Source organism: Eleutherodactylus coqui, chromosome 7 (genome assembly GCF_035609145.1).
Source record: "Eleutherodactylus coqui strain aEleCoq1 chromosome 7, aEleCoq1.hap1, whole genome shotgun sequence".
NCBI lineage: Eukaryota > Metazoa > Chordata > Amphibia > Anura > Eleutherodactylidae > Eleutherodactylus > Eleutherodactylus coqui.
Genome location: NC_089843.1, coordinates 82,373,913 through 82,390,603, shown reverse-complemented (window position 1 = coordinate 82,390,603; position 16,691 = coordinate 82,373,913). Strand labels below are relative to the sequence as shown.

At 45.3% G+C, this 16,691-nt stretch overlaps 1 protein-coding gene across 1 annotated transcript in view; it reads right to left on the bottom strand.

The window, feature by feature from the left end:
- Positions 1 to 16,691, bottom strand: part of WDR1 (WD repeat domain 1) — a 47,373-nt gene that overhangs the window by 19,208 nt on the left and 11,474 nt on the right. The window contains exon 5 of the mRNA XM_066573276.1: positions 8,544 to 8,724. Coding sequence (XP_066429373.1) covers positions 8,544 to 8,724 — 181 coding nt within the window. The remainder of the gene's footprint in view (positions 1 to 8,543; positions 8,725 to 16,691) is intronic.

Genomic DNA, 16,691 nt, shown 5'->3' with positions numbered 1-16,691 from the left:
AAGAGTGCTTCACTAAGTAAAACAAGTGTATGGTGAGGCCGTTGTTCATCGAGAAGACCTAATTTCTCACACACACACACACACACACACACACACACACACACACACACACACACACACACACACTAGAATTGTGTAATATATATATATAATATATTACACAATTAGTGTGTGTGTATATGTATGTATATAACACTATAATTGTATATATATATATATACACACACACACACAATAATTGTGTAATGCATATACACACATATACATATACACACACACACACTATAATTGTATATAATGTATATGCACACACAATTATAGTGTGTGTTTGTGTAATATATATATATATTACACACAATTATAGTGTATGTATGTATATATATTATATACAATTATAGTGTGTGTATAATATATACACATACAATAATTGTATATAACACATATACATACATATATATATATATATATATATATATATATATATATATATATATATATATATATATATATATATATATATATATATATATATATACACACACACACACACACACACACACACACACACTCTGGGTTTTAAATATCCATGACATTGAGGTCATCTCCCCTATTTGAGGTGGTTTAGTAGGGGGTTTGGTAACAATATTGTAGTATGTAAAAAGGTGAAGAAGTTATTTCTTAGCTGCTGGAGAGACCTTTAAATGTGATTCCATAGCCTTAGACTGATCTTCGCCCGTGAGATTAGGCATAAAGGATCTCTATTTATTTTCTACTTTTAGTCTCATTTAAAGGTTTAGCTCGTGTTTAATAATGTTAACTGAACTGATGACCTACTATCCAATGTGTGTATGGTCTGTAAGTTACTTTGAGCTTGAATATAAAACAACCAAGTTGGATCCCAAAGACATAGCAATTGCTTTCACTAACAGATCGCAGGCTGCAAAAACAATCCATTGGCACAAGATTGTGTAACTAGGGAAGCCAATGAGCCAACAGAGTTGATGGTCCTGGTTAACGGCTTAGATGCCATGGTCTACATTTTCCAGAATTTAACAGTTAAACTGCTGCAAATGAAGCTAGCTTTGAGTATGATTGTTGTCCTGTAACTGCTGTTTACATACCTGTGGGTGTCAGCTATGCTAGAGGGCTGTGTTCCTGAGCCTGCTCCATATACGTCCTGGCAGCACATGTATTCATCAAGGGGGTAATCTTCAGGTTTTTAGGTCCATTAATTTAGTGTCAATTAACTTTCTATTGTTCTCGATGGGTTGTAAGAAACTTGACGAAATGGAGACTAACTTATGGTATTAGCCATAAAAGAGAGATCCAATTAAAGTAAAGACATTAAACAGAAATGCTTTTTTCTGTAAAATTAGAATAAGGGTGCCATTACACAAGTGCCACTAACTCACAAGTCGGCTCAATTGTCAGTCTGCACCTGCAAGTTCGGCCCGGCAATTATACAGGCAAGCCACAAGAGATCATGTACTAGCACCCTAAGGCTGGGTTCACACGGGGCATATTCCTGCCGGAAATCCCGCGAGAGATCTTCGCCGGGAGAAGCGGGAAAAACCGCGGCGGCTTTGAAGCGGCCCGGCCGCTCGCTTTTCCGTTGTGGCCAGCGCTCCCATAGAGGAGAGCGCGGCCACGACGAAAGTAAACAATAAACAGACATGCTACATCTTTTGAAACCGCGGCTGCCGGTTTCAGCCGGACTTACCGCAACGGATTGGCCGCCCCGTGTGGATGAGATTTCTGAGAAATCTCGTCCACATGGCTGGCTAATCCCGAGATTAGCGGCTGCGGGCAGATTTGCTGCGGCGAAATTCCACACGGCAAAACTGCGGCAAATCTGCCCTGTGTGAACCCAGCCTTAAAAAGAAAAATTCCAGTGCAAACAGACTCTTAAGCCCAAAATAGGCCATGTCCTTAAGGGGTTAAGGACGGAACAATTTTTGGTGGATTTTCTTCTCCATTTTTCAAAAGCCATAACTTTTATTTTTCTGTCGATGCGGACGTATAAGGGCTTGTTTTTTGCGTGGTGAACTGTAGTTTTTAAATCGGTGCCACTTTTGGGTACATAGACTATATTTGAAAGCTTTTATTACTTTTTTTTTTTTTATGATAACAGGGAGAGAAATGATGCAGCATAAATTACACAATCCATTTTTTCCGCAGGTCGGTACGGTTACAACGATACCAAAATTCTTACTTTTTTTAGGTTTTTCCACTTTTCTGCAATAAAAACCCTTTTCTAGAAAGCTTTTTTTCTAAATCGCTGCATTAACTTTTTTATTTTTTCATATACGGAGCTCTATGGGGCTTATTTTTTGCGAGACGAGTTGTAGTTTTTATTAGTACCATTTTGGGGTACACACGGCTTTTTTGATCACTTTTATCGCGTTTTTAAGGAGGCAAAAAATGCTAAAAATTAACATTTTGCCTCAGTTTTTTTAAGCGTTTTTTCCGTGCACAGTCAAAAGCATGTGCAACTTATTGTACGCATTGTTACGGACTCGACAATACCAAACGTGGGGTTTCAAATTTTTTTTTTTTTACACCAATATGAGAAAAAGCATAAAAAAAGTACACACAACACACACAACACACACAACGTGATAAAGGCCTTATCGCTTATACAGCGATCATAGACTATGGCACTACATATCGCGAGACCCCAGTGACGTCACAGAGGGCGCACGCTCCCTCTGTGAACCCTTCCCATGCTGCGATCTACATAGATCGCGGCAGGGAAGGGGTTAACAGCGCGCGCGCGGGGGAGGGGGGGGGGGGGCACATCTCATATGCACCCCTGCTGTTGCAGCGGGAGGCCGGCTATGACTGACAGCCAGCTCCCGTTGCAGGATAGTGCAAGATCATAAGTGTTCTCGCGCTATCCCCAGGATGCAAGTTTACACCCTGTTGCAGGAAGGGGTTAAGGTCAATAAATAAAATCTTAGCAGCTGTTGAATGCAAAATAGAAGCGAGCCCTCACTGCTCAACGTAGAACCCAACCAGCCATACGGCAGCATCGGGCGGCAGCGTCTCTGCATCCAGACAGATATATGAACTAGGAAAGATTTATCAAAACTAATCCTAAGGGGGGGAAAGAAGAAAAAAAAAAACAAAAACAAAAAAAAAAAACACACCACACACAAAACTTTGTTTAGCAAGATGCCCATCAGGGCTACACAATACAGGGGCACAACGGAAAATCATTTGGAAGAGCCATTAAAGTATCAACACAGCAAGCAAAAAGGCTGCTGCTCTCTAGAAACAGATTGACCCAGGCAGCGGGCTGCGGAGGCATGAATAATTCAGAGGGACAGCCGAGACGGGATCATTAGGGACACAGAGCGAGGCACAAAGAAGACCCCAGCGTTGTAGGTCTGTCTGGTGGTTGTCGACTGCAAACTAGAAGCCGTATTACAATGAGGAGTGACAGAGCGGCACAATCCCTGTAATAAACTTTGGCCCTGTCACTTTAATGTACACGTTGCTGACCGAGATGCCGGGTCCTTCTGTAATCCGCCATATCATTCAGTGGTCAGAGGGGGAAGGGATTTGTGCTTTAACACAATGTCGTTACACAAGCGGTCACATCCTCATCACCTCATGGGAATTTACTATTCATAATCCAGAATAAATCGCATCACATGGTAACAGTTGTATGGCCACAGCCAAATTGAAGGGACTGCCAGACTGGAAATCCCAACAGTGGTCACATTATATATATTCATATTTTACAGTTTAAAGAGAAAAATAAATCCGTCCCCTAGAGGAGCTGGAATTGAATGAAACGGTGTGATTGTAACGCTGATATAACTAAGTGATTACAATATCAGAGCAAAAGTAGAATTTATTGTGGGAACTGACCACTCCAAGGGGGGGCTCTAGTACCCTGTTATACTACCTCTAGCTAGGATGCAACACGTGATACGGGCGGGCATGGAGGCTCTAGTACCCTGTTATACTACCTCTAGCTAGGATGCAACACGTGATACGGGCGGGCATGGAGGCTCTAGTACCCTGTTGTACCACCTTTAGCTTGGCTACAAGATGTGATACAGGCGAGCATGGAGGCTCTAGTACCCTGTTGTACTGCCTCTAGCTAGGATGCAACACGTGATACGGGCGGGCATGGAGGCTCTAGTACCCTGTTGTACCACCTTTAGCTTGGCTACAAGATGTGATACAGGCGAGCATGGAGGCTCTAGTACCGTGTTGTACTGCATCTAGCTTGGATACAAGATGTGATACAGGCGAGCATGGAGGCTCTAGTACCCTGTTGTACTGCATCTAGCTTGGATACAAGATGTGATACGGGCGGGCATGGAGGCTCTAGTACCCTGTTGTACCGCACCTAGCTTGGATATAAGATGTGATACAGGCGGGCATGTAGGTTCTAGTACCCTGTTGTACCACCTCTAGCTTGGATACAAGATGTGATATGGGCAGGTATGGAGGCTCTAGTACCCTGTTGTACCGCCTCTAGCTTGGATGCAAGATGTGATACGGGCGGGCATGGAGGCCTTAGTGCCCTGTTGTACCACCTCTAGCTTAGATACAAGATGTGATACGGGCGGGCATGGAGGCATACAGGTTTGTATGACATCATGCGGTATATTGCTCCATATTTGCCGTAACGGAGCACCTATACTGTGCAACACTTGTGGGCTGGGTTCACACGGGGGGTGGATTTGCCGTGGAAATTCTGTGCGGAATTTCGCCGCGGCAAATCCGCATGCAGCCGCTAATCCCGGGATTAGCCAGCCATGTGGACAAGATTTCTCAGAAATCTCGTCCGCACGGGACGGCAAATCTGCTGCGGCTAAACCGGCCATTTTTTTTTTCCGCTGCGGCCACGCTCTCCTCTATGGGAGCGCTAGCCACAGCGGAAGAGCGAGCGGCCGGGCCACTTCAAAACTGCCGCGGAAATCTTGCGTTTTTTCGGTTCGGCCAAACCGCGAGATTTCCGTTGGGAATCCGCTACGTGTGAACTCAGCCATAGGCTGTCAAATCAGCATCCCGCAAAGTCCCATACATGTTCTATTGGCGATAAATTTGGTGACCAGACAGCCACAGAAGTGTGACAATGTTGTGGAGGGATTCCTGTGACCCCCTTGTGTGTGTGGCTGAGGATTATCCTGCTGGAAAATGCCTCTCGGAAGCCGCCATGAGAGGAACACATGTGGCTGCAGGATGTCCTGAACATATCGCTGAGCTGTCATTGTCCATTGTACCACTACTAGAGGTGACCGACTGCCAAATGCGATGCGCCCCCCCCCCCCCGACCATCCCACCAGCAGGGGGCAGTGACACACCACAGCAAAGGCAGGATTGAGGCGCTCACCCTGAGCTCTCCAGACATGAATACGGCCGTCAGCGCCCAAACGAAACCTGGATTTGTCGCTGAAGACAACCCGGTTCCTCCCCATAGCAGTCTAGTTTCGTCATTCACGACACCACTGCAAACGGAGGTTACAGTGGGTGGTTGTCAAAGGCAGTGCACATAATGGGTGCCGTGAGGTCAAATGTCCCTCAGCTAAGCTTCTGGAAATGGTTCTGACAGACACAGGGTTGCCTGTAACAATGGCTGTCACCTGCCTCTGAATGGCGGACAACTAAGCAATTAGAGCTGCTCATGCTCTAATCAGACGCCACCCTGATGGTATTACATGATGGATAAGTATCTGCCTGTGTTTCTCAGCATTGAGGACACCATTAATCCTGACCAAATCCACAACATTAATTGCTGAAATGCAGTCCCAAACTTTCAAGGAGCCTCCACCATACTTCCCTGTTGCCCGCAGACACTCATTGTACTGCTCTCTCCAGCCCGTTGGCAAACAAACTGCCTTCTGTTACAACCAAATATTCTATATTTTGACTTATCAGTCCATAGCACCCAGTGCCATTTTTCTGCACCCCAGTTCCTAGGTTTTCGTGCATAGTTGAATCGCTTGGCCTTGTTTGAACGTCAAAACGTATGGCTTTTTCCCGCAATTCTTCTGTTAAGATCACTTTTGGTCAGACTTCTCTAAACAGTAGATGCCATAAAACACCGAGACCCAGGTATACTTATTTCTGAGCTGATGGCACTGCTTGATATCATCCAATTTTGAAGTAAGCATAATGCGCCTTACCTGTGCTGCACTAAGTTTACTTGGCCATCCACTGCGTCTGTGGTCCACAATGGTGCCCGCTTCTTTATGCTGCTTCAAAAGAGCTTGAACAGCACATTTTGAAACCCAGTCCGCTTTAAAAACTTGTCTCGGAGATACGTTGTTCATGCAGTATAACTATCTTTTGCCTTGCCATAGTGCATGACCAGTGACATGAAACTGTCTTCCACAACTTCACCTTTATAGCATAGTTTGGCTATTCTTGGACTCTGCAACCAATGAGTATGTGCTTTTTAAACGAAGGGTCCTTTTACACAGGATGATTGTTGGGTTTGCACACAGGAGCGATGATCGCTCAGTGAATGGAGCAGGGTGGCCAGAAGGAGCAGTAAGGAGGCAGAAGTTCATAGATGAAAGATTGCCCGTTTATACAAGACGATCGATTGATTTGTATGCCTGCCTAAGGGCCCTTTTAGATACAACGATTTTGCTCAAAGCAGTCTAGAGCGATAATTGTGTCTAACTGCATTGACATCATGCAGTGCTTATTAAGCAGTTGCTGATCTTTAGGCCCCCTGTCCATGACTGTGAATTCGCCGGCGGTAAGTCGCCGGCGAATCATGCAGGCTGGAGCAAGCTGAAGCTTTCCATAGTGTTGCTATGGAAAGTGCCAGCCCCGTGTCCACGAGCGGAGAATCATTGCGATTCTATTAGATAGGGCTGACCGGCGGAGATTCGGCAGCGGCGATCTGCTGCGGGACCTCACAACGCCCGTGGACAGCCAGCCAATAAGTTAAATAAAATTAGACAAAAAGGGTCTAAAGATGTGCCAGATAAATTGCAATAAATTGTCTGGTCTACGTTTACTGTATTAGACAAGAGTAGTAAATCTGCCTATTGTACTTGGTCATTCCTCTTGATAATACATGTTAGCTAGTTATTACTAGTTAATAGTCTCAGTTGTTAACGAGGTCACATAGTGTAGGGACATTCTGTTAAGGCTGGGTTCACAAACCAGGCGATGTAGCAGAGTTTTATAGAAACAATCCTGCGGCTCCTGTGTGGGTGGATACAAATTTTCAGCTTTATTTCTTCATAATAAATGCAGCATCCAACGCATTTCGAACAGACTAGTTGTTCTTAGTCATGACCAACACCTAGTCTGTTTGAAACTCGTTGGCAAGCGGAGGCTTTTAGCAGTGTAAAGCTGCTTTTATTACATAGAAATAAAGAAGACTTCATCCACCCACGTCCGAGCGCCTGGATGGTTGCCAGAAATCCCCTTTTGCTGATGATCAAGAGTTTTCCTGAAACCCTGCTACATGTATAGAACAATTCCTGCCATTGAAAGCAATGGAGTCGAGATGAGAGATCCCACATCGCGGGAAAACATCGCTCTAAAGAATGGGTGTCTCAAAACGCACAAATTTCACGCAATTTTCTCAGCCACGTGAAGCCAACCTTCGGGTAGATTTTACATGGGACGATTGTCGTTTCGCACAGCAGCGATGATCGCTCATTGAACAGAGGTAGAGTGCACTGCAGAGTCAACAGGCAGTGATTTACAAATTAACAACTGCCTGTTTAAATGGGCGGAGACTTGATTTTTTTTTTTTATTAGACGAGCTGAAAATCAGGCAAATCCGACAAGTGCGCAATTCTCGCTCACTTGACCCGTTGTGCCCTAGATGACAGTCGCCTGCAATCACTCTTTAGTGATCAGTTGGGCAGCCATTAGCCCATAGAAAAGTACCCCTAGGCCGACTCCACATGAACACCGGTTTTTTGCAGAACACTTTTTTTTGGGCACACAAACATTTTGGTTCATGTTTTGCACACGCAAGGTCTGTGCATTTGCGTATGCAAACAAAAAGAGCTGATGCAGCCACTGAAAAGGCTTATTAATCTAATGAGTTCAAGATAAATCATTTTCCCAGCGCACTTGCGCAGCGTTTCACGCATCTCCAAACATATTGCCTGCGCGTTCCCATCGACTTCTCAGAAAAATAAAGCATGTCGCGTTTTTTTTTTTCGTGCAACCAAACTACGCAGGAAAAATACTTGACCTTGAAATCAATGGGCTCTATTCTATGCGTATATGTGCGCACATTTTACGCCGGCGTGAAGCCAGCCTTATTTGCCTATTTAATAAAGTTTGTTTTGCGCTAGAAACTAATAAAATCAGGAACGGGATTTATATGGGAATTCCTTCTCAAACTGTCATAATCTGCAAACCTCAGGCGAACCGCCTTGACGTTTTGTCGCTCCTCTGAAATTCCACATCCTGTGCGGTTTCACTCCATTATTTCTCCCCCACATAATCTCTAAGTAAGCAAAACCAGCAGGAAAGCGCTGACAGTTCAAGCGAGGTCAGATAAAAGCCTCATTATACGGAATTGTGTCGGGTCACAGACTCACGCCCAATGTAAACTTGAATTTGAATGGTGGTCCCTCGAAGAAAGCGGCGCAGTTGTCATCGCTGCCGGTCACCAGGCGATAGGGCCGTGTCTGCTTAATGTCCACACTGTTAATCACTTTATTGTGTCCGGCGATCTCACCAACCGAAGAGCCGGTGTCCCAAAGAAACACTGCGCCGAACCTGAACGTGAAGAAAAGAACGCGTCATTAAATAAAAGCATCTTATATCGTAGCGAATCAGGTTTCATCAGATCTCGTCTATACGGGCATCAGATAATGAATGGTAAGGACTAGTTACACAATGCGGTTGTCATGACGTCGGGCAGTCAGGGTTAACTGTTTTCGGAGCGCTACATGTAACGCTGCAGAATCATCATGGAACGCGAATAAATGTAGCAGAAAGTCTATAATTATATCTCAAGGAATTTCAGTTGCTTTCATGGCAACCGAACCCTTCAGGGAGTGTAGATGTGTCAGCGGCGGCTGCGTGGGGGGCGCTCACATGCATCTGTCACATCTCCGGGATTATGGTGGCGTTCTGCTTTGTACAATCAGATTTATGGAACGTCTTGTGGAGAGAACGCTAAAAGGAAACAAATAACCAAGCGGAGGACGGATGCAAAGCTGGAGTCAGATATAGCAAATAAAGGGGTGGGAAGGTGGTTAACCCTTTGCAATCCAATTTTGGATTCAGGGTTTCCTAGGGGGTTTTCTCTTTCTGCCATTATACAATGGCGCCATCTGCTGACTAGAGCCAGTACTGCGGTATGGGACATGCTGAAGAGGCCCCCCGACAACAGAGCGGCCAGTAATCTACAGTAAGAATACCCTGCCGGACATCTTCTGACATCGGAGCTGTATAGCCTTCAATCAGAATGTCTTTAGACGTCAGACAGTGGATTAGAAAGGGTTAAGGGTATGATACAAGGGAGTGAGAGCAGCGCTAGTCACCCTGCATGCCACAGTCCCGGAATGAAGTTACAACAGTTGGGCTTACAGGGAACTGGCAGCCCAGCAAGTTTAATTTGGTAATGGTTTTACCAGCGGAGATTACATAATATGTAAAAGAGCCCCACCATGTGCAGCCATAACCATATACCATTATACAGCTGGGGCAGAGAAAAGTAGCCGGGCACTAGACTCTTATGAAAACAACCAATCACAGCGCAGCTTTCATTTTTTATGCTGCTGAGGAGAAATAAAAGCTGCGCCGTGATTGGTTGTCATTTCTTATGCTGCTGAGGTAAAATGAAAGCTGAGCTTGGTTGCTATGGACAACAAAGGCAGACTCTTAGACGGCTTGCATATGAGCATGGTGCTGGCCTACTTTTCCGTGGCCTCCCTGTTACACACCCATTTAAAGTGCTCCAAAATTCGGAAGCTGAAGCATCCTATCGCTTTCCTGTCATTACACCCCTGACCTCCTCTTATCTGGATGCAGGAAGTAGCAGCCAGGCCAGCACTGCCATTATCTAGTCACTGGGACATGATAGAGATACAGTAGGAGAGAGTAGGGCTATTCAATGACTGACAGCAGTTGGTTACTACAGGCAACCGATCCTTTGTACTACGGTAGTTTTGATAAATCTCCCCATGAAGTGTATAGCAGTAACCGGTGGACAATATGGCCCCACATGCAGTCCATGATACCTGCGCACCCTGAAGACACCATTCCTACAATGCCGTCTAGGTACACCAAAGGTGCAGGGAAAAAGAAAACGCAATATGACTCCCAAACAAGGTGTCAGACTGTCTTATTACTATCAAAATGGGAGCCCAGGACACTTCTCAACGGACATGAAGCGGTTACACAGCATCAGAAAGAACTTTTCCCCCCAAAAGTGTGCCACACCTGTCCACAGGTTGAGTGTTATTGCAGCTCACTTTCATTTACTTCAATGGAGCCAGGTTACAATACGGAAGACACAGCCCGGTGTTAAGTGTGGCGCCGTTTTGGAGAAAGCAGTCCCGTTTCTCCCAGCTGCGCAGCGCCTCTTTAACCCCTTCAGGATTAAGGGTCAATGAGGTGCCTGCCTCCAGGTTACATTCTGCAATTCTGGTACCAAAAAAAATACCTATATTTTTCAGGTGACATATCAATCTGAGGGATTGTTTTTTTTTGTGGTACAAGTTGTATTTTGCAATGGTACCATATAATGGAAGACTTAAAATTAAGGTGAGGTGACATGAGAGAAAAAAAAAAAAAAATGCACCATTTTGTGGAGTGGGTAGAAGTATTTTACAGCATCCATGCTGCAGTAGAAACGACACGTCTTGATTCTGTGCATCAGAGCGGGCGCAGCAATACCAAATAAAGCAGAATGGATCTGTTTTTTCCCCCCACTTGATTTCAGAAAACATTAAGGCTTCAGTTTGCTTTAGTTGAGTTAGGTTTCCCCTTTTTTGAATTGCAGAATTCATGACAGGCATCCGCCCCCGGATTTTGCAGCAAATACCGCACATAGCATGTTATGGCAAAGTGATTTTTTTATGCACACAAGCGGAAATCAATTGCGATTTCAGCCCACATTGGACATAAAAAAAAATTGCAGCATGCTCCATTGTTTTGCAGGCCCCACACAGACGGCTTCCACGGAAGCCAATGGAAGCCGTCCGATCCGCAGCCCTTCTGCAAATAACACTATGGAAAGGTTGTGGCCCCCGCGTCATCACCTAGCGATGGTGCGGGAAATTCTGTACTGCGCATACGCAACGGCTGGAGCATCCGCTGTATAGAAAACGATGACATGACAGGTACGCAGGGTTGTCAGCCGCAGTCAGGGCCAGATTCCGCTGTGGGATTCCGGCTCTGCCGTGTGCAGGAGGCCTAAAACTAGTCATTTCCTTTAACAGCCTAAGGCTGCCTGTCCACGGGCGATTGTTCATTGTGTTACCCGCGGCGCTAATCCGGCCACGGGTAACACAGTGAACACTTTCCATAGCGTTACTATGGAAAGTGCAGCTGCGGCGTCCACAAGCGGAGAATCATAGCGATTCTCTGCATGAGGGGTCTAAATCGCAGCATGCTGCGATTCTCCATGGTGAGCTGTTGGATAGGCTCACTGCAAAAAAATGACGTTTTTTTTTCTGCAGGGGTCTATGGGACATGTAATGTTAAAATCGCGATCACGCAAAATCGCGATTTACCGCGGTATAGCGATTTTGCGCGATCACGATTTTAGCTTTACATGTCCCATAGCCCAAAGACTCCTGCAGAAGAAAAAAAAAACAAAAAAACTAGTGGGTAGTCACCCTGAGTTGGAAGCTTCTTACAGCTCCATTACATGTACACTGACCGTTCCCTAGCATATTGTGCCTACCGCTGCTGTTCCTGCTCCATGGTGACTGCCTGATCCTGCAGTCCCCCAACGCATGCTAATATACCAAATGTATGGAGGGGCCAAGAGATGGCTGCAGGGTCAGACTTTACCAGTTCACTATCATGGAGGTGCACAGCTTCACGTAGCAGCTGGAGACACAAAACAGTCATTTCTAATGAAGACCATTAGGAAAATTGATTCTTTTTTTTTCCATTTTAACCACTTAAAGGACCAAGCACAGTAAATATATAGTGCTTGGTCCTAGGCTTTAATCCTGGCCGATAACAGAAGTGTTTAACCGCTTGCGTCTTCTCCTTTACAGGCTACAAAGTGCGCTATGAATTAAAGTGAAAGCGGAAGGGTTACTTCCGCTATGTGACCTGGCGATCATGTGACCGTCGGGTGCCCCATGGCACAGCAGAGCTGCAGGGTCAGCAGACCTATATCAGCTCTCTTAGGAAAACATCCCCTTGTACTAACTATCTAACTGGGGCTCCTATGAATGCCCCAAGCTACAGTGGAAAATGGTGAAATTGGGGAGGAAGATCATGTGAATGAGCCCCAGAGGTCTTATATGACATCATGGGAAGCAGATGTTTAAAAAAATGCATTAGTTACAAAAATAAAGTTAAATAGAATAAAAATATATGCATTAAAGAGAAAAAAAATAAATCAATATGACTCACCACTAAAGATGAGCGAACCTACTCGGCCATGCCCCTTTTTCGCCCGAGCGCCGCGATTTTCGAGTACTTCCGTACTCGAGTGAAAAGATTCGGGGGGCGCCGTGGGCGAGAGAGAGGGTTCCCCCCTGTTCCCCACTGCTACCCCCCGCTCCGCCACACTTCCCCCCCGCCCCCCGGCGCCCCCCGAATCGTTTCACCCGAGTACGGAAGTACTCGAAAATCGCGGTGCTCGATCGAGTAATTACTCGAAACGAGTATATTCGCTCATCTCTACTTACCACCAACCAAAGCAGTCACCACATGCACCCTGTAATCCCAAACTATACAAATTGTATATCAAAACTCAAGAAACAAGATTGAGGAACCAACTCCTGTACTTTTACTGTATTTTTTTTTTTTTTTTTCTTTTTACCCCTAATACAAGTATAACACAGAAATAGAAGTCATTGAAAAGAAAGGGTTAAGAAAAAAAACCAAAAGCTAAAAAAAAAAAAATAGGGCAGTAAAACACAACATGGTTAAACTCCCTAAAAATTGTCGGGTCTTTTAGGACCAAAACCCCCTAGTTCTTAAGTAGTTAGATGCATTTGGTTGCAAAGGTGTTCATGGCGTTTAAAAGCGAACCCGTCACCACCTTATAGCACCATAGACGAAGTTAGGCAAGGTGGCAGGGTGTCTGGGGATGTATTAAAAAAAATAATATGTTATGCTCCCTGGTTTTCATGGTGCCAACCTCTGAAGAGCTCACGGTGCATGAACTTTTCAGAGTTCCATGCACGCTCGCTTACACAAGTCAATGGGAGAACACATGTATGGGACTCTGAAGAGAGTCAGATTTTCATACACTGTGCGATTTTCAGAGGGGAACACCATGAAAACCAGCGAGCAGGCGAGTATTTTGAGTGGGGGGGGGGGGGGGAATGAAACACATACTGTTCCCTGTCACATCCTCTAACAGCACCATAGCCCAGTTTATGGTGCTTTAAGAAGTTGACAGGTTCCCTTTAGGTACAGATCACATAAGGGACCCATCTCTCCACTGATAATGGAGTAGCAGGAGCCATTTGTTCAGGATTAGAGATGAGCGAACGTACTCGTTTCGAGTACTTACGCGCCCGAGTACCGCCATTTTCGAGTACTTCAGTACTCGGGTGAAAAGATTCGGGGGGCGGCGGGGAGAGGCGTGGCGGTGCGGGGGGGGAGCCCTCTCTCTCTCCCTCTCCCCCCCACTCCCCACTGCTACCCCCCATGCCGCCACGGCGCCCCCCAAATTTTTTCGCCCAAGTACGGAAGTACTCGGAATTCGCAGTATTCGGGCGAAAAAGGGGCGTGGCCGAGCACGTTCGCTCATCTCTATTCAGGATACCAAATGTGACTGTTTAACACCCAGAGGAGTATTAATGGTCTTATATGTCTCCTCACTCACCTTCTTGCTCCCCCCAATGAGAAAAGATAGCGTTCCTGACCCACATCACAGGCCTCTCGCTAAGGGCTCCTGTCCACGGGCAAATTTTCATTGCGTTCCCCATAGCGATAATACAGACGCAGGGAACGCAGTGAGCGCTCTCCACAGCGTTACTATGGAGAGCACTGCATCCCTGTCCATGAGCGGAGAATCATAGCGACTCTTTGCTCGCTGCCGGCAAATCACAGCATGCTACGAATTGCCACGATTCTCTGCGGTGAGCCTGTCAGATAGGCTCACCGGAGAGATTTGTCTGCCGACTCCGCTCCCAAGCAGCGGAATACCATAACACTCGTGGACGGGCAGCTTTACTAAGCCAGAACCCTACCGCACACTGATGAGAGGCAAACACCCCGAAACAGCTGTCTGTGTATGGATTCTGGCTTGGCATTCAATTCCCAGTCATTGTTAGAAGGCTTGTATAAAGAGTCTAACATTGATTTGCAGGAATGCTGCCTTCCAATAGGTGGCACTGCCGAGGTATTGTTCCATCTCCCTTATTTTTTAACAAGTCTGACAATTCAGAAACTTTTGCAGGAGTTACCTACATTTTCTCTCTCCCTGGACAACCCCTTTAGAGATATACATGTAGGTAATAGATCTGCTTTAACAGCAAGCAAAATACTGTATAATCTAATTGCTTTTCCATTACGGAAGCTTCTTTATAGCGCAACAAGAGCAGAATACTGACTCCACAGAAAGCGCATAAATAATTATCTGTCCATCTTCAGTCACATGTATTATCACGCAAAATTATATAATATATACCAAAAAAAATGTAAAAAATGTAAAAAAAAAACAAAAACAAAAAAAAAAAAAAAAGAGGGTTGTTCAGGATTAGAAAAACGTGGCTACTTTCTTCCAGAAATAGCACCACAACTGTGCAAAAGGTTGTTTTTGGTATTGCAGCTCAAGTACGTTGAAGCAAATAGGACCGAGCTACAATGTGGCACAAGTGGAACTCATTTTGACAGAAACCAGACATTTTTTAATCATCGACCCTTATAGCAGCTGGTGAAGTGGGGGTACAGTAATGAACCAAAAAGAATCCAGTACTTTATATAACACAAGTCTAAAAGAAACAGATACTAAATAATGCCACCAACACCGGCTGCTCTGTCATTTAAGAGTTAAACACCCGCACCACCGTTTAGCGTGCAGGCGGAAGAATTTACATGTGGAAGCCTTCGATTTCCTCTGCCTGTAGGAAGCTTACCTCCATTATACTAAATACACATGGGGATTTATTCGGCCATTAAGCCCTCAACATATATAATGTTTATGGTCTGCCCGGAACAGACAAGGCGATTACAGACTGTGTTCAACCCAACGTCCCACAGAGCAGGCCTACCCATCCAGAAAAGAAATTACACAGCAGACATTAACATTTACAAGACCCGACACTGGCAGAACACGTAACCAAAGAAAAGGGAAAGTTAGGCAACCAGTTAGGTCAGCACTTCACTTCCAGGGGCTCACAGACTGGAGGTCTTCAGGAGTTGCTATGGACAATATTACGGCTCCGCTCTGGACGTGGCGTTTTTCCACAAGCATCAATGACATTGATTCTCGCTCATTCAGCCGTTCCTGTAACTACTCTAGGCCATAAAAAAGTCAAACCCTGTACTAATAGAACACTAAAGGCCTTTTTAAACACGATTCTCACTCCAAGCCGTCTTTTGAGCGATAATCGTTGTGTCTAACTGCACTGACATTGTGCAGTTTTCGTTTAGCCATCGCTGATCTTACTGCAAGCTGAAAGATCAGCGATCAGTATTCAAGAATTCACAGCGGGATACAGATGATACTACAGTTCCAGCTGTATCCCGCTCCCTGAAGGCAGGCTGGGTATGAAGTACAGAGTGGTCAAGCTCTATTCTCCATACCCCGCTCGGAGCGCACCGAGCAGAGAACAGCTGGATGCAGAAGACAAGCGGGCCACCCCGCTTGTCTTCTGCTTCCCCCGCTCGGAGCGCAAGGTGATCGCTCAATGTTTGAGGGATCACATTGCACTGTAAGAAAGATGGCCCAGTTGATGTAAATTTTTTTTTTATACAGTCTCCCGGCAGGATGCGTAAAAACCGCAGCAAAAATGCGTACAACATGATTTTCACCATTTGTGCTTATACTTCCATAGACCACGAATACGGACATGCTGCAATTTTTGTTATGTGCATAAAATACGCACGTCTGAGTACACAAGTGTAATTGAAATTGGTCTGTATTGAGTCAATAAAAAAGGAAAATACAGACTGGATACGTAAAGAAGGTATGCCTGTGTGAACGGGCCCTTATCAATCCTACCGATACCCGAGGCAAACTGCCTTTCCATATGCTTTATGAGAACATATGGCTTTAATAGAGAGCCTGAAACTCAAGACCCCCCATTAACCCAGGTAGAGAGCCGGCAGCAGAGCATCAGTTACTATCAGTCTGCACATAGTGGCTCTAGTCTAATACCGCAAGTAAACACCAATGTATGGCTTTAGTCAAAACTCCAGTCACAATCGGATTTACTATTTTCCCACACATCTTGGAACAGGTACAAGCCATTGTCTGGAAGAGCCAATTCTTGGAGTGCATGACATGGCACTTATGTGCACTGTTCTATGCCAAGTCCCAGGGTGTAAAGAACAGTTTAGTGCCAGCATAACTACTACAACAGGAAGACAGATCT